At 51.6% G+C, this 14,741-nt stretch overlaps 5 protein-coding genes across 5 annotated transcripts; 2 read left to right on the top strand and 3 right to left on the bottom strand.

Moving 5' to 3' along the window:
- Positions 1 to 121: 121 nt before the first annotated feature.
- CC77DRAFT_192536 (hypothetical protein) lies at positions 122 to 1,871 on the bottom strand. The gene has a single exon (XM_018530565.1). The coding sequence runs from the start codon at positions 1,460 to 1,462 to the stop codon at positions 602 to 604; it is 861 nt and encodes a 286-aa protein (XP_018383929.1). The 5' UTR covers positions 1,463 to 1,871; the 3' UTR covers positions 122 to 601.
- A 1,223-nt stretch (positions 1,872 to 3,094) lies between these two features.
- CC77DRAFT_1010451 (hypothetical protein) lies at positions 3,095 to 3,475 on the top strand (the record flags this gene model as incomplete). The annotated part of the gene is made up of 1 exon (XM_018523651.1): positions 3,095 to 3,475. The coding sequence occupies one exon, from the start codon at positions 3,095 to 3,097 to the stop codon at positions 3,473 to 3,475; it is 381 nt and encodes a 126-aa protein (XP_018383928.1).
- Positions 3,476 to 5,394: 1,919 nt separating this feature from the next.
- On the top strand, positions 5,395 to 5,705 carry CC77DRAFT_1063165 (hypothetical protein; the record flags this gene model as incomplete). The annotated part of the gene is made up of 2 exons (XM_018528604.1): positions 5,395 to 5,443; positions 5,560 to 5,705. 2 exons carry the CDS (start codon positions 5,395 to 5,397, stop codon positions 5,703 to 5,705), a joined length of 195 nt encoding a protein of 64 aa, XP_018383927.1.
- Positions 5,706 to 6,409: 704 nt separating this feature from the next.
- CC77DRAFT_193083 (hypothetical protein) lies at positions 6,410 to 8,822 on the bottom strand. Its single transcript, XM_018530566.1, has 3 exons — positions 8,818 to 8,822; positions 7,688 to 8,760; positions 6,410 to 7,636 (listed from the first exon to the last, which is right to left on the bottom strand). Exons 2-3 carry the CDS (start codon positions 8,628 to 8,630, stop codon positions 6,783 to 6,785), a joined length of 1,797 nt encoding a protein of 598 aa, XP_018383926.1. The 5' UTR covers positions 8,631 to 8,760; positions 8,818 to 8,822; the 3' UTR covers positions 6,410 to 6,782.
- A 2,755-nt stretch (positions 8,823 to 11,577) lies between these two features.
- Positions 11,578 to 14,734, bottom strand: CC77DRAFT_1022070 (hypothetical protein). Its single transcript, XM_018525385.1, has one exon. The coding sequence runs from the start codon at positions 14,508 to 14,510 to the stop codon at positions 11,643 to 11,645; it is 2,868 nt and encodes a 955-aa protein (XP_018383925.1). The 5' UTR covers positions 14,511 to 14,734; the 3' UTR covers positions 11,578 to 11,642.
- Positions 14,735 to 14,741: the final 7 nt, after the last annotated feature.

Here is a 14,741-nt window from a genome sequence, read left to right as displayed (position 1 = left end):
AACTATATTGAGCCTACATTATCTCCTTAAAACAAAACTTACAAAGATTAAGTGTTGTAGTCTTGCCTGTTTCTATCCACATCTGTATAGCTCCTAGTATATTCTTTTATAGAAGGAAGGAGCACTCTTAAAAAGGATATTTATCTTTTCTCTTTGATACAGTGGTGTGGATTGCGAGCTGTATCTGGGTTTTTATGACAGAAAAACATCACTTGGAGGACTCCCGCGATGGATTTGCAACCCGTATATGGGCATTGTGGTTCTTCACTCTACCAATTGGTTATTTAATTCGCCGAGTATGGTTAAAAAAAACGGAATGGCGAAGATTATCATGCTTGCTAATACGTTTCTTGTCGACCGATTAGGTTCCTTGTTCCGAACGAAGCGGTTGCATCAGCCACGGCCAAATGCAGCAAGTAAGAAGACAAAGACTTGTCTGACCCACGAGATTGCGAGGATAAGTAGAAAAAGTTCTGTATAGGGTTTTGTTACGAAGGAGACAAGCATAAAGACAAGGCGTTATCAGGCACGCCAGGTAATAAAAACTGTGTGGGAAGCGCGCTATGTTTTTAAAATAACCGTTTTAAACATTGTACTAGGTTCAATGTGCACTGCTTTCCTCTGAGAAATCATTGATACGTTCAAGCATAAGTTCGTTGCCTGTCATACGGTTAGCAACGGAACACACATAGGTAGAACAGCGACCGACATACGCATAATATTCCTTTCCATCATCATAAGGGCGTGGCGATCCGTCATCGACTTCCTTGTTCAATGCTGCTTTTCGCGGGATCTTCCTCTTTCTCTCCCCATAGATCGAAGCGGAAACCCAAAGCAGCCACATGATACCAGCGATGATTCCATACGCGATAGTCTGACCCCGGCTTGGAGCAAATCCAGTGAATGCGGGTGCGTCCGATGCAAGAAGCAGACCGAGGCCACCATTAACCATGCCCATCGTGATCAGGATACGTCCCAGCCAGAGATGACCGTACGACCAGATAGTTCGGCGATTATGTTTCTTGAACTTGAGGTGATGTACGAAACCAAGGATAGGTTGGAAAAAGAGCAGAACGAAGACAATGATACCAATGATCGGGTGGTAATTGTCGAGCATGTTGACTGGTATGTTGTTGATCATCCAAACGCCGATACCGAATGCTGCGATGTATACGACATACGCAAAGAGTTGAAACAAGCCGTGGACAAGCCAAACGCCGCGGAATGATCCTAGTCGAATGAGGATCGATCCAACTGGGAAGAACAAGACAAATGCTAGGGCTGCCAGAACACCATGGGCTATGATGATCTTGTGTCGTGATTCCAATGAAAAACCGCCGCGGCCGCCGCCAAATGATGAGCCGAAATCGTTATCATCGTTGTCACTACCTCCTCCAGATCCATCAGGACCATATCGGCCACCAGGTCCGTATTGCGCAGAAGCTGCGGTCGCTACTAGCATTCAATTAGTTGGATCCTTAGATCCACAACTTAGTTCCATACCTAGGCTGAGCAGCATCGCTCGTGTGGTGGAAGTCATGATGAGAGTGTAGAGTGTCCCGAAAGCGACATTGACTCCACGTGGTGGTTTTACAGCTTGATAGAAGAAACATTGGCTACTTAATCTATTCTTACCTGCGACCCGTGGACCGCTGATCTTACAATATCACCCAGAACACAAGCCGAAAAGCCCCAAATCGATGAAGCGTGTCTGAAAATGACACAAATGACGTTGTTTAGACCACAAAACGGTCGAGCTTACGTGTTTCCGCAGCTTTTTCGAGTGTTTCGAGTGGTGGACATGGTCGACCTAGTCTGACTTGGGGTCGGGGTATATATTGGAGAGCCGAAAGTGAGATGTCGGCGAAACACAATGTGGAAGCTCCGACTCTCATAATGTGACGAGTGCCTCAGGCAAGAGAACTCGTTGACGTCGATATGAGATTAGTGAGGTTGTCCTGGAGGCCTAGGGTTCAGCCATGCTGAACACGTGATTGCGCGACGAAGTGTCTGTAGCCTTGCGCGGGCGCACGCGTCTGACTCGAGCAACTTGGCTCGCGTTAGCATGATCCTTCGTTCGCGAGTGTAGGCAGCGACTAGGCGACAGTTCTGCGAGGCTCTTCTTCCAAGGGGTTGCGAACATGGTCGTTGGTTGGGAGGCTAGACTAATGGTTAGTGAGGCAGATGACATGGGTCATGAAGCCTGTGCGGATGTCTCTCATCAAAAACTTCCTTCCATGTTAGCACCCTTAGTATAACGTCCAGGTTCACGTTCACCGTCTACTTGACATGGCGGTCGGCAACGTGATGTGGCATCCCCACGCAGCGCATCCCGTCGCCCTCGACCCCATGGCGGTCAGAGCGCAGTCGAGGTTTTTCATCCGCCTTCCGCGATCCTAGGTCGTCGCATGGCCAGGCACATGGCCGCCGTCTAGAAGGTACAAATCCGGCATGCGCTTGTTCGCAGTCACCCGTCACCGATATTCGCAGTGACCATGGCATAGCCCCAGCATTGAAGAGTCCCGTGGTCGTAAAGAAAGGGCAGAATAGCACTTCGCCACGGCTGTGCTCATCACGCGCGCGCCCTTTGTCCGTGTGAATGTCGTCAGAGTTGTGAGTCGAAGAAGCAAAAGAAGGTGAAACAAGGAAATTACGATGAGTGTTGGGCAAAGAGAGGTGAAGACTCTGCGGATTCATGAGTTGTGCATGCCCAGCACGAGGATGACTCCTGCAGGTCCCGAAGTTCGGCTTGGACCGCGATGCCTTCTGACCAATCATGCACGTGCACGGTTGTGACAGTGGGTCCGGATTTGCTGTCATCTGGGCTATGATCTAGCATCTTCCTTCTCCCCGTCACACCATCGCGCGGCTCTGAGTCACTATGCAGCCTACTGACATCCTTGACTTAGCTTGTACCTGCATACGTGATGCAATGTCGTCCTATGTATATAAGACTGGGTAAGTATCTTGCTCGTAAGCTTGACTCTCCTGAGACTATCAGCCGCCTTTGCGGCTTTTCGCCCCACCTCTCGCCATCTCCCCTCAAACATATCATTACTTATTTATATATCAACGAATACTTGGAATAGACGACATGGGCAAGCGTCACAACAGAAAACGAACAAGAAGCCGTCCTCGGAACCGCAACAACAATAACGACAATTCACCACCGCAAATCATCAATCACACTCGAAGTGAATCCGTCAGCACTACCTCTTCAACTCTCTCTGCAACAAGCTCCTGCTTCCATCCTCGAAGCCACCATATTGCGAACGCCACTGCGAACCACTGGCAGCAAACTTATACCGCATGGCAAACCCGGCTTCGCCTTCAGGAGGAACAGGAGCAAGAGTTGGAAACTCAACGACTCCGCATCTTTGGTGGACTACCGGAGGATGAAAGGACTTTGATGGAGCCGATGCTGAAGGTGGTCACGGATCTTTTCGACGGCTTCTACGACTATGAAGATCCGTGATGACTGACGCATTGGCTGTTTGCCTATCTCCACTTTTGCGCATGGTATCCATTTCAACGGACTACGCATGTATTGACGACGACGAACGACACGAATTAACGACCAAATCAATGATGACTCTGGTAGCCAGCCGGAGGCGTGGGATAATACCTGGGCACGGACTCGTAGCAGATCAGACAGTACCTGCGTCGGCCCAACTGGGTCGGCCCGCAAGCGCTGTTTGGTTGGTTCAATATTGCTCAGCCCTAGGACTCCGGCTTCACGCATAGGCGGCGGAAATGAAGAAACAGGTGGAAGAGATAGCTAGATGCACGCCTTGCACTTGTACTCGCTTGAGTCTCAGACTCGCGGGTACATGTAACAGGTTTGAGCGTCGTTGTCTCCGGAAATGGCGGGAAGAAACAAGGGACGCGCCTGCGTATTGGTGGAGGAGTTGTATTGTTTGGGATCATATGTGCACATTTGCAGTTTTCTGCAGGACAACCGGACGTCCGAGTAGTTTATCCATTATTTCTTTAATAAATCTAACTTTACCTTAAATTACTGCCCATCTCTACTCGTGAATCTCACTCTCTGCTGTCAAGATCCATCTAGAGAGTACTCTAACCATGATAGTTTCTTTGTACCACCCGAAGTACCACGGACATGGGTGCCAACTTTCAGTATAGCAGTGTTGACTTGAGGTGCATCAGGGATGAGTGATGCATACGAGGTTTATGTGGAACGTGCCAAAGATCTGTTCACTCAAGGAAGTTGGAATCTTCTCATCGCTGCGAACCCTTGGCCTTTGTTCATATGTGCGCAAGCGAAGTGATTAGATCAATCCATGGATCCACAGACGCAACGCAGTCTGCATGGCGACGCTACACGAAGGAGCAGAATGAAGTGAGACAAAGGCACCTAGGTATACCATCAAACGGCATGGAACAGCTCCCGATAATTCCCCCCACCGTGACAGTTAGCCTGACATCTACATAGCCTCCGCACTTTCCACGTTTGCATCATCTGGAGCAACACGACTAGAAGCTGGAAATAGGGCGATGAAGCGTTGTGGGCATCATCCAAGAAAGTCGGTCGATACGTACAGCCGTGCACCGCCGCGACTTAAGGTAATTCGGATTTTGAGAATGTACAACGATGACGCTCAGAAACCCGAGTTTACCAAGTTGGTCGCTGCCAGGGAGCATTAACACCCCCTTCACCACGAGGGTTTCTTCCACTATCAAGGCTACCTACGAGCCATCACAGTCCCGCTATCCTCATTATCGTGAAAAAAAAAACTACTCTAGTAAGCGCACCAGCAACCACTCGAAGCAGGTTCCCTTCCACCCCCTGCGCACCAACCCGACTGAGTGGTCGCTCTACTATCGTACGACCCTCGCCAACGGGTCACCCCACACACCATCCCGGCATAGTCCGAACACCGCGTTCTCGCTCCCATGTCTCGCCACCAACATTCCCTTTGCCATTCTCCGCAGGAATGCATCAGATGATGTAGACGTATATTCGGTAAATCTGACCAATCGTATTGTAAAGTTGCTGCTGTGTCTCGCGATCCCAGAATCCAGGCTGATATTTTTGGCATGTTGTCATAAGCCAATTCCGGGGTCGTGGGATCACGCAGCTTCGGTAGGCACCGAACCGTATCATCGTTGCGTTTGAGGACCTGAAGCAGGTGGATATAAGGCTGGTGGTTTTGCTTGACTTGGTTGTTCATCATCATCTTTCAGCCATAGCAATCTTCAGCTAGACAGTCACACCGACTACTATCGCATTCTCGCATCGCATTGAATCGCATATACATCAATACATCTGGCAACAAAAAGCTCATCAATCAACGGTCATCACTAGAGTCAGCAAGCCATCTCACTGTCAAGACCAATCCAATCCAACCCGCAACAACACCACCAACGATCAAAATGCCAGCAGTAGCAAAGTCCTACCTTCCCTCCTTCGCCGCTTTTCTTGGTAAGTCTTCCTGCCTCCAATCCATATGCAATTCCCTTTCATGTCCACCTTCCTTGTTCTTCTCACTCTTCTTTCACTCTTGTACGCAATAACAAACAACTAACATTTGTTCCAAGCCTTCGGCATAACCTACACAACAATCGTCGCAACAAAAGAAGGCGCAGCCGTCGACGGGGCACGAACACGCTGGCAAGACCAACATGCGCGCGCGAGGAATGCCCTCAGCGGAGGAATGAGTCTGGCAGACATGGAGAGGAAGTAGAATGGTCAGAAAAGCACAGAGTGGAGGAGGGGTTCTTCAATTCTTGTTTGCATATTAGGGATCTGAGAGGCGTTCTACGGTTGGATAGTGTAAACTCTCTATGGGAGAGAGCTTAGCAGTTTCTTATTATTATTAACGAAAACAAGTATCATTTGCACTGTTACAATACCTTCACTCCCCTCACTTCTGTTTCACCCACTTCCCCACCATCTCCAAGTATCAACGAACCCCCACTAGATCTTCCTTCGCTACCAATCTTCCATCTGCCATCTCCCGCCTACTTCCACATCCCTGCCTTTCACTCATACTTTGGATATTATACCACCAGGATACAGGCCTATAACACTATATGTGCTATTGTTCCGGGAGTCAATCATAGTACCCGACGCATGAACAACGCTTTAAAGAGGGTCGCGTTGGTGCAATGCGTGAATGGGAGGCATAAAGGATTGTGGAAAGTGACGTGTATGAAAGGAAAAAATAAATTAACGTCGCCGACAATCCGTATGCAGGGAAGACGGACAGGGAATGTTGCAGATACGGTAGAACGGGTGGTTAATATGGGTAAAGTGTGTAGGGCAGAGGACGTGGGGGCGCGACACCTGGTGGATAGGTGGAGGAATATATCGACGGAGGAGCGGAGGGCGAGACACACTTGATTCCTTCTTGTGGGTTGGTGGCTGATGAGTCGACATGGAGCAGGCACTACAATCGATCACGCGGAACAGACAATTAACTTCGACAGTGTATTCAATCCCACATGCACTCTACATGATGTCGGTTCCACTTTCTCTCCCTTCACCCCCATCGACCTCGGGGTCAAATATATCTACAAGAAAACCCATTGCCGTTAAACGCCGTCCAGAACGGAAGTGAAGTACGCTTGATACCATTGCACAGTACCGAGATAACAAAGGGAATGGAAAGAGAGAAGCCTACTCGCTGTTTGTGGCTGCATATGATCAAACAAAGGGAATCGTTACAATCATGTAGGACCAGTCTATCAAATAAAGTTGCTGCAGTATAGGCGCGCAAAGAGAATCAGAAAAGAACGACATGTTAAGCCTTTAGATTTAGCTATGAGTCGAGCATCGATGTGATATCGGCTATTCTTTGCATGACTGGGCTCATGGCGGCGATCTTCCTCTCCAGACGCTCTGCTAGAAGTGCCTCGTTGGCATCATCCGAGATGATTAGCGAGTAGCGTGCAAAGGCCTTCTCAGGGTTGGTGAAGAGCGCTTCTTGGTCCTCAATCGGCGCAGTGGCGGAGGGAGTAGATGAAGAGTAGTACAGGTCGTATTCAGCATCTTCTTCTTCTTCGGTCTCTTCGATAGCAGCGGCGGGCTCGGACTGAACGGGGCGCTCAATGACGGGGTAGTCAGCCTTGGCCTCCTCAACAGGTGAGTCGTCCTCGGCATTCAGGATAGCGCTGTATCCCTTGCCAGACATAGCTTTAATATCAAGGGGGTTGCTGGGGCCCTCGGGTAGCTCAGTGACGGCGAAAGCGACTGGTTGCTGGAAGCTGAAGCCGTTGTTGACACCCCAGTTGTTGCCGTTGTTACCGTTGTTGTTCAGGTTGAGCATGGCGAAGTCGAGTTGGGGCTCGGGGACCATGGTCATACCGACGTGGGTGTTCTCAGCTTGCGACATGCCGTTGAACTGTTGTTGTTGCTGCTGGAACTGAGCCGGGGCAGGAGCAGTGGCGACAGGTGTTGAAGTTGACGGCATTGAGGTCATGGGCGCCTTGGCCTGGAGCGACTCGTCGCGGGAGAGCTCCTCGAGGAAGGGAGTAAAAGCTTGGTGGCGGAGCAGGCGCTCGATGAAAGCGCGGGAACGGGCGTTCTCCTCCATGAGGAGGCGGTTTTGAGCGCGGAGTTCGTTGGCCTCGTTGACCTTCATGGCAACCTCGCCTTCGAGCTGGCCAATGTATTCTAGTCAAGTTAGTTGGCATTCCATAGATGGTGATGATCGTGTTAGCTTACCCTTCCTTCTTGAGCGGAAAGCGCGAGCGGAGACCTTGTTACGGAGCTGGCGGCGCTCCTTGGAGCTCAGCTTCTTGCCCTCCTCGGACGCAAGTAGCCTCTCGTCCTCGTCCATATCCTCTTCGTCTTTCTTTGCGCGAATGATGTGGGGGAGGAGGCCTTGGTTGTCGTTCTGCATGGAGGCAGACGCGTTCTGGCTGTCGGCCCGGATCTGAGCGACGACGCGGGTGATCATCTCTTCGGTGTGGGCGTCGCTGAGCGGGCTCGATGTCTTGCGACTGGCGGAGCTGGTGGAGGGCATGCGGTTCTGTTGCTGTTGCTGTTGTTGCTGCATGGCCTGCTGTTGCTTCTGGTGGGCCAACTGCTGTGCTCGCTGCTGCTGGGCCTGCGCCTGCGCCTTGGCCATAGCAGCTTGCTGTTGATGCATACCGGGCCATACCCGGACGTTGGCGACCTCCTCTTGTGTAATGGCGCTTGGGTCGACGTAGTCGTCGGAAGCATCGTTGAAGGCGAAACTGTTCTGGCGGTAGTCGACGCCCATGTTCATACCGACGTCCATGGGCAGGCCCGTGTTCCAGGCGCCGTCCATCATGGAGTCGCCGCCCATCATGGCCATCTCGTCCAAGCCGGTGGACGAGAACATGGGGAAGCCGGTGTTGTAACCGGCATTCAGGCCGGAGATGGAACCGGTGGGAAGGCCAGTCTGCTGCTTGAAGCGCTCGTACTCGTGGCTAGGCTTTGCGGGTGTCTGGAGGTCGTCGTCGATATTTGTGCTGGTGGGACTAGCCATGGTCGAAGTCGCACTGGACTCCCTCTTCAGCGTGGCAGGCTGGGTGGGCGAGGGCATCTGGCCAAAGTCGAAGAACTCATTGGGGTCGACGCATTGATTAGGATGCTGGTTGAAGGGGGCCATGGTCATGGCAGGCTGGACTGCGGTAGCCATGTCGGTTGTTGATTGTTTGGACCTGCTGGGGAGTCGCTGATCGCGTTTGAGCGTTCCTTAGGCAGGCGAGTGGATGTCTTGGGGGTGTTGTGTTGCGGGCACTGGGTGGGTGACCAGAGCGGTTAGGCTGCTGGAAAGTCGTCGTCAGCTCCTCTCTGGGCCGGTTCTGCCGGAAGTGTGGCTGTGCCGTTGGATCCGCGCCTCGTGGATTGAGCGCGTTTGTCGAAGGGAAATGGAGCGAGTGTTTTGGGTGAGTTAGAAAAGGCGTCGATGGTTGAAGATGGCGGATGTTGGATTGAAGTGTGTAGTGAGTGAGAGAGCAGAGCGATGGTATGGGAGGGATGGACGAGGCGTTTCACACTGAGGCGGAGTCCCCCTTCTCGAAATAGAAGGAAGCAGGCCAAACCCAGTTGGTCGCTCAATGCCGATCACCGCCCAGCAATCTTCGGCTGTTCCTCTCCTGAGCGCCGCCGGGCCATGTCTTCGGCCTTACCATACCGCAATAGTGGACACGATGCCAATACCTGGCTCTGTCTTTACCCCTCTCCACATCTGCCACGAGACCCAGCGACTGACGTAACGCTACTATTTTTTATTCACGGTACAATCACTACTCGAAGTCCCTCGCCGCCGGCATCCAAGGGCGTGGCAGCCAGCTGGGTATCCTCCGCACTCTCTCGTGCAGCTAGGCATTACGCACTCGATGCAAGGTCGGCGCATACTCGCCCGCTCCGATGCCTCGACACGCCAATCACGCCCTGCCATGCTGCACCACCACTGAGGCTGTGCTGTCATACTTGACTTTCTCTAGCCAATCTTGCGACCCCCGGCTCCTTTCCGTCCATTCACACTTATCCTGCGCGAATAACTGCCAGGCCGTTTAGCCCTCGAGCCACAACCCACCGGCTTGGTGGCTTGGGCGCCCATTCTGGCTGCATACCGACTAGCAAAGCAGGTGCAAACGACGCAGAGTCTCGATGCATCTCTAATCTTCAGCTTCTTACCAGAGGCCTCGTATGCACTTACCTGGCGCAGTTGTGGCTCACCCTCCGTACCACCGTCCGCCAGTGTGGCTACCCTATTGTGTACAACTGCTGCTAGTATTCTACGTCAGCATGTCTCTCGGACAACCTGCCGGCGCCAGTCCCGTCGACACATCCATCTCTGTCGTGCGCCAGCTTTCTCCCACACCTGTCAAGCCTGTCAGCGCAAGATTCTACCCGGCCGTAAATTTTGATCTACACTCTCCCCTCCCTCAAGCGGAGTCGGACTTGGGTTCCGGCAATCTCCGTCCCAGTCCCATGGAGCAACTCAACACTACCTGCTTCCCCGAATCCACTGGCCACGATATCTTCAATTCTTGAAACACTCGTCTTGAGTCAACAACGTCACAGCTGCCACTTCTCGACGTGCGCGGGGGTCCTGTTGTCCAATCAAACCCGCTGAAAACCGCTCATGCTTCCTGTCTAACTAGCCACCCATGGTAAGATGAAGACAGACCCTGCCTATCAGATCCGCATCGCAGGTACAGAGTCAGTCCACGCGATACCGATAATCGGCAAACTTCAAGCCAAGTTAGACTGCGCATCTTTCTTCAGCAGCAGAAATTTCGCGCTCGAGCAAGGCTGTACAAAAGACGCGTCACCAACATGCACCTGCACATGGACAAATATTATCCAGCCTAGACAGTTGCAAGAGACAACTGCAGGCAGTGCCATCTGAGGCGTTGAGGGTAATACTACACGCGGGCTTACACCGGTCTTGATTGCAAGGCCATGCCTACAAGTCTTTGTCAGACACAGCATTGGCAGAGATTATGCAAGGCAGAAAACCACTTGGCCGGCCTTATACAATCCATCATAGCCTTTTGATCTTCTGAAGCATCCAGCCTGCAACGATGAGAAATCAGATTTGCCGACATCTCCCAGTGTGCTATCTTTGGCGCCTCATCTGCGTCTCTCAAGTGCCATTCAAGAGGCCGCGTCAACAAAGGGAACCTCTCTTGTAGCCAAACTGCTTCTAATCTCCTGATGTCCTAATTGGCAAGCCGCAGCATTCTAGTTCGCTGCGCCTGAGTCTGTTTCTTATTCCCAGCGAGCCCCATGCCGCCCGTCCGCTTGGTCCGCGCACACGCACGAAGCATTAGGCAAACCATCTCCTATCCGCAACAGCTTCAGCATCGTCCTCGACAGAGGCTCGAGCACGCATAAAGAACCAAAGAGAATTGCAACCGCTTATCGGCCCGTCCCAAACCATGAAAGGGGTCTAGTCTAGACCCGGCTGCCAGACCTTCTCAGACCCTGACCCAATATCTGGCTGAACTCTTACCCATAGAGCTACAGAACAGAGTCTGTTTCACGGTGTTCCACGCCGAAGACCAGTCGGCCTATGCAGAGCGCAACAAGTCAAGTCTTCGAGACGGACCAGGCCATTCTGATGCGACACGCGTCTCGTCATGCTCGGACCCAGAACCAAAGGTCGGTGCACTACCTGTCAAAGTAACAGCAAGCCTCATGTATCCCCCCGGATCTTCAGTCTTGGTGAGCTTAATGCAATACGTCTGTTTCAGAGAAGACAATCTCAAAGTGGAACTTGGGTGAGTACTACGATGGCAACAGATAGTAGGTTTCGCGTAAGGTGCTACTCTACTGTTTACCGTCCGCGGATGACTTTGTTAAGCCTCATTTCTGAACTCAATCGTTGTCCTGAGTCGTGAAAAAGACTAGCGATCTTATCAAAGAATGTCAAACTCTATGGGTTGCACTGCCTACCTCGTCCAAGTAAGGAGCTACTCATCTATAGACCGACCCATTACATTGGAAATCACCAAAAGTCGGTCTTGCAAATCAATATCATGGTAAGTAGCAGTGGTCCAAGTTCTTCAGGTGGCGACCTGACACTGGGTGGTAGAACCCTTAGAGAAAAATAGAAGAAACAAAACTCTTGGAAGACAAAGTACCGATGGCATTTCATAATACATGGATATGCACAGAGCATCCAAGCTTTTCACCACTACCTATGTCCAACTTCGGACTCGTTGGTCAAGAAGCCATGGATATCCTCCTCATCCACGCTACCGGGTTCCCGCCCCGTTCCTGTAGTCGTACTGTCGCCACCATCCTCGATGACCGGCGATGGTTGCTGTTGCTGTTCGTACTGCGCACTCTCGGAGTCCATCTCGTACTGCGAAGCCTCAAGCTGCCGCTTCAACATACTTCCCTCCAGCCCCGCGACACCACCCCTCCCTTCACCACCTATGCGGTCTCCCATTATCTCCTCGCCAAATCCCAATTCGCGAACCACTCTTGTGAACATAGCCTCCCCCTTCCGATCCCCTAGGATACCGCCCCTTGCCACACCCTCCCCCCTAGCAACATCCCTCACAATAGTCTTCGCCCTATCAAAATCTCCGTCTCTTGCTAGCGCCTTGACAACAGCTATCAAAGCACCCCAACCAGGTAAGTGTTTCCGCTTGCTCATACGCGCGAGTACACTCATCATCTTGCCCACTTCACCGAAGCTCGCGTACCCCTCGAGAAGCCGGTCGAAGAGCACGCTGTCGCTGGGCATACGGGGTGCGCTGAAGAGACGGAGGACGACGTCATCAACGCCAGATATGTTAGGTGGCTCGGATTGGAAGTAGTGTGTGACGATAGACGTGTAAGCATGTACGCTCGGAATCAATTTTCTGTTGGCCATATGTTCCAGGACCGCGCGCACAGCGGCATGATTGGCGTATTTCTTCAACAGACGATCAATGGCCGTAGAGTAGATGTAGTCGTTCATTTTGATACCACTGGCTTCCAGATCGTCAAGCATCTTTAGAATGCGCGAAGTTTGTTGAGCTTCGGATAGGTTGTCAAAGGTTTGGTTGTCAAATGCGGCGCTGATAAGCATTGCGTGCGTTGCCGCGTCGCCCTCTAGTCCATCCTTTTCCATCTGCGAGAGGATTCTAAAGGCGGTGGATCTATCGCCTGCGTTTAAGTAGAGCTTTATAAGAGAATTGTAGGTTATGGCGTCAGGCTTGATTTGGAAGTTCTTCGACCATGTAAGGAGTTTCTGAACGAATTCTACTTTTTTCTCGTGGCTCATGTCTCTAGGACGGAACTGTACGATGGCAGATAGGGCACCGTTGACAACTTCGATAGAGGGTTTTGTGCATGTGTTGACTGCCTTGCTCAACGATGACTTTTTCGGACCTTTTTGTCCTTTGGCAGTCGCCTGGGCGTTGTTGATGGCATTCTCTGCTGCAACCCAGCGCTTGGCCATATCGTCCATTGCGACAAAGGCCTTGTTGATCTGCTTCAGAGACACCAAGCCATTGATACGCGTCGTCCAGGCATAGTTACTGGGCTCAAGACCAGTGTTCAACATGCGCTGCCACATTGCATTCAAGCCGTTGAGGTCTTTTGCTTTTGCGCAGCCTTCCAGAAGCGCCACCCAGGAATGCATGTTTGGCTTGACATTGTGGGCAATCATGTGGTTCCAGATCTCAACGGAGCGTTGTGGGTGGAAAACAGTCATGTACCCAGAAAGAAAGGCGTTGTATATGGACGGAGGTATGGCAGCAATCTTGTTCTCCGTGGTATATTGTTCCTCAACTTCTTTCCAAATACCGTCCAGTGCAGTCGCTGAAGTTTTGGTCTCGACTGCACGCGCTATCGTCTTCATGAAGAATGCTTCTAAGTTGGAGTACGCATCACCGGTGTTATCTGCTCCAAGAGTCTCACCACTTTTTCCGATAGCCACCATGGCTTTCCCGGGCACAGCATTAATCTCTCGAATGACTTGGTCCTGTACATCTTCCGGCAATTTTTTGAAATCCGGGCTATGTGTAAATATGAAAATCGAGTCTACAAACGAGCCGGCGAGTAGTCGTGTAAGAAAAGCCAGAAAAGGTGCGGCTTGCTTGTGTGTCGCCGGGTCTAACGCGTCCGAGATGTTGTAGAAGTAGACGGCGCAAAAGGCCAAGGCAGGACTCGCGACATAGTTAGGTATGTACCCTTGTAAGCGCATATTAAACTGCTTTTCGTCAAGCATCTCCGGGATTGCCTCGGTGCCTGGTATGTTCCATTCGGTACTAATCGACTCCATTGAACCATTCTTTGGTCCCACGCATTGGAAGAAAAGCCGCCATACGGACAACAGCTCTTGGAGCAGTGCATGAAGGTCTCGTTTCGCCCCAGAAGGTGAATTCACAGCCGCTATGATTTCAAGCGTCAAGTGAGCTATTGTCGGCCTCACCCAATAATCAGGGCGAGCAATGCCAAGTTGTTGGTATTTAAAGAGGACCTTGGTTGGGGTCACCGAGTTGGTTCTGCCCTCACAAAAGGCACGTGTGACGGCTCTGAGGAGGCGCGCAAATATCTTGTCCTCACTCAGCAACTGCAAATCACGATCTGTTGGCTCGGCCAGAGCCTTGCAGTCTTTTGCGGTGTAAATGCTCTCAAACAACTGCCAGGCTCGATTGATATTCCGTTTGTAAAGGGCATCGAGCACGGGATCAGCATGAGCCCGCTCCACTTGTGACAACCTCTTCTGGCCTGCCTCACCAGATGCACGTTCCCCTTGGCTACCAGTGTATGTCGGGGTGTTTTCTGTATCGTCGTATATGAGTTTGGAGTATCGGGAGAGGGGCTGGCGGATTCGTGGATTTGAGAGGTTTATATCAGGTCCATTGCGATTCGCCTCTTGTGCAGACTCTTCCTCTTCCTTCGCTGGGGCCGATGCTTCTTGTCGCAATGGTTCGGCATTGTCGTTTGGTTTGTGGCCGGCCAGCGAAACGATCGTGGCTCTAGGTTGCCATTGAGGGCTTCGGGTGGGGGCGATGCGTCGAGATAGACGTGTTCGACACTGCCGACACACGTATGCGCCTAGCATAGTGCTGTAACAAGCCTGCGAGTGTTGGAGGTACGAACGCTGGGGACGACGGTTAGCTCGTACAGTAGAAACTTTTTGTCGCAAGCCTCTGTACACCTGCAAAAACAAATCAAGCTCTCATCAGCGCAAGTTTGTCAGTCCAGAAGAAGGAGAGGTCCGGTACACTCGATAGAACGCTCTCTGTAGCCTGACCTACGCGGGGATGGGTGCTGTTCCAAATCGCGTGCAAGT

Source organism: Alternaria alternata (genome assembly GCF_001642055.1).
Source record: "Alternaria alternata strain SRC1lrK2f unplaced genomic scaffold CC77scaffold_15, whole genome shotgun sequence".
NCBI classification, from domain to species: domain Eukaryota; kingdom Fungi; phylum Ascomycota; class Dothideomycetes; order Pleosporales; family Pleosporaceae; genus Alternaria; species Alternaria alternata.
Note: the sequence above shows the minus strand (reverse complement) of the source record. Positions and strands in the feature narration are given on the sequence as shown.

Coding starts and splice junctions, on each gene's coding strand:
- CC77DRAFT_192536 (XM_018530565.1), bottom strand. CDS start 1,462: ATGCTAGTAGCGACCGCAGCTTCTGCGCAATACGGACCTGGTGGCCGA.
- CC77DRAFT_193083 (XM_018530566.1), bottom strand. CDS start 8,630: ATGGCTACCGCAGTCCAGCCTGCCATGACCATGGCCCCCTTCAACCAG. Junction 7,637..7,687: donor TTTCCGCTCAAGAAGGAAGG/GTAAGCTAACAC, acceptor TAACTTGACTAG/AATACATTGGCCAGCTCGAA.
- CC77DRAFT_1022070 (XM_018525385.1), bottom strand. CDS start 14,510: ATGCTAGGCGCATACGTGTGTCGGCAGTGTCGAACACGTCTATCTCGA.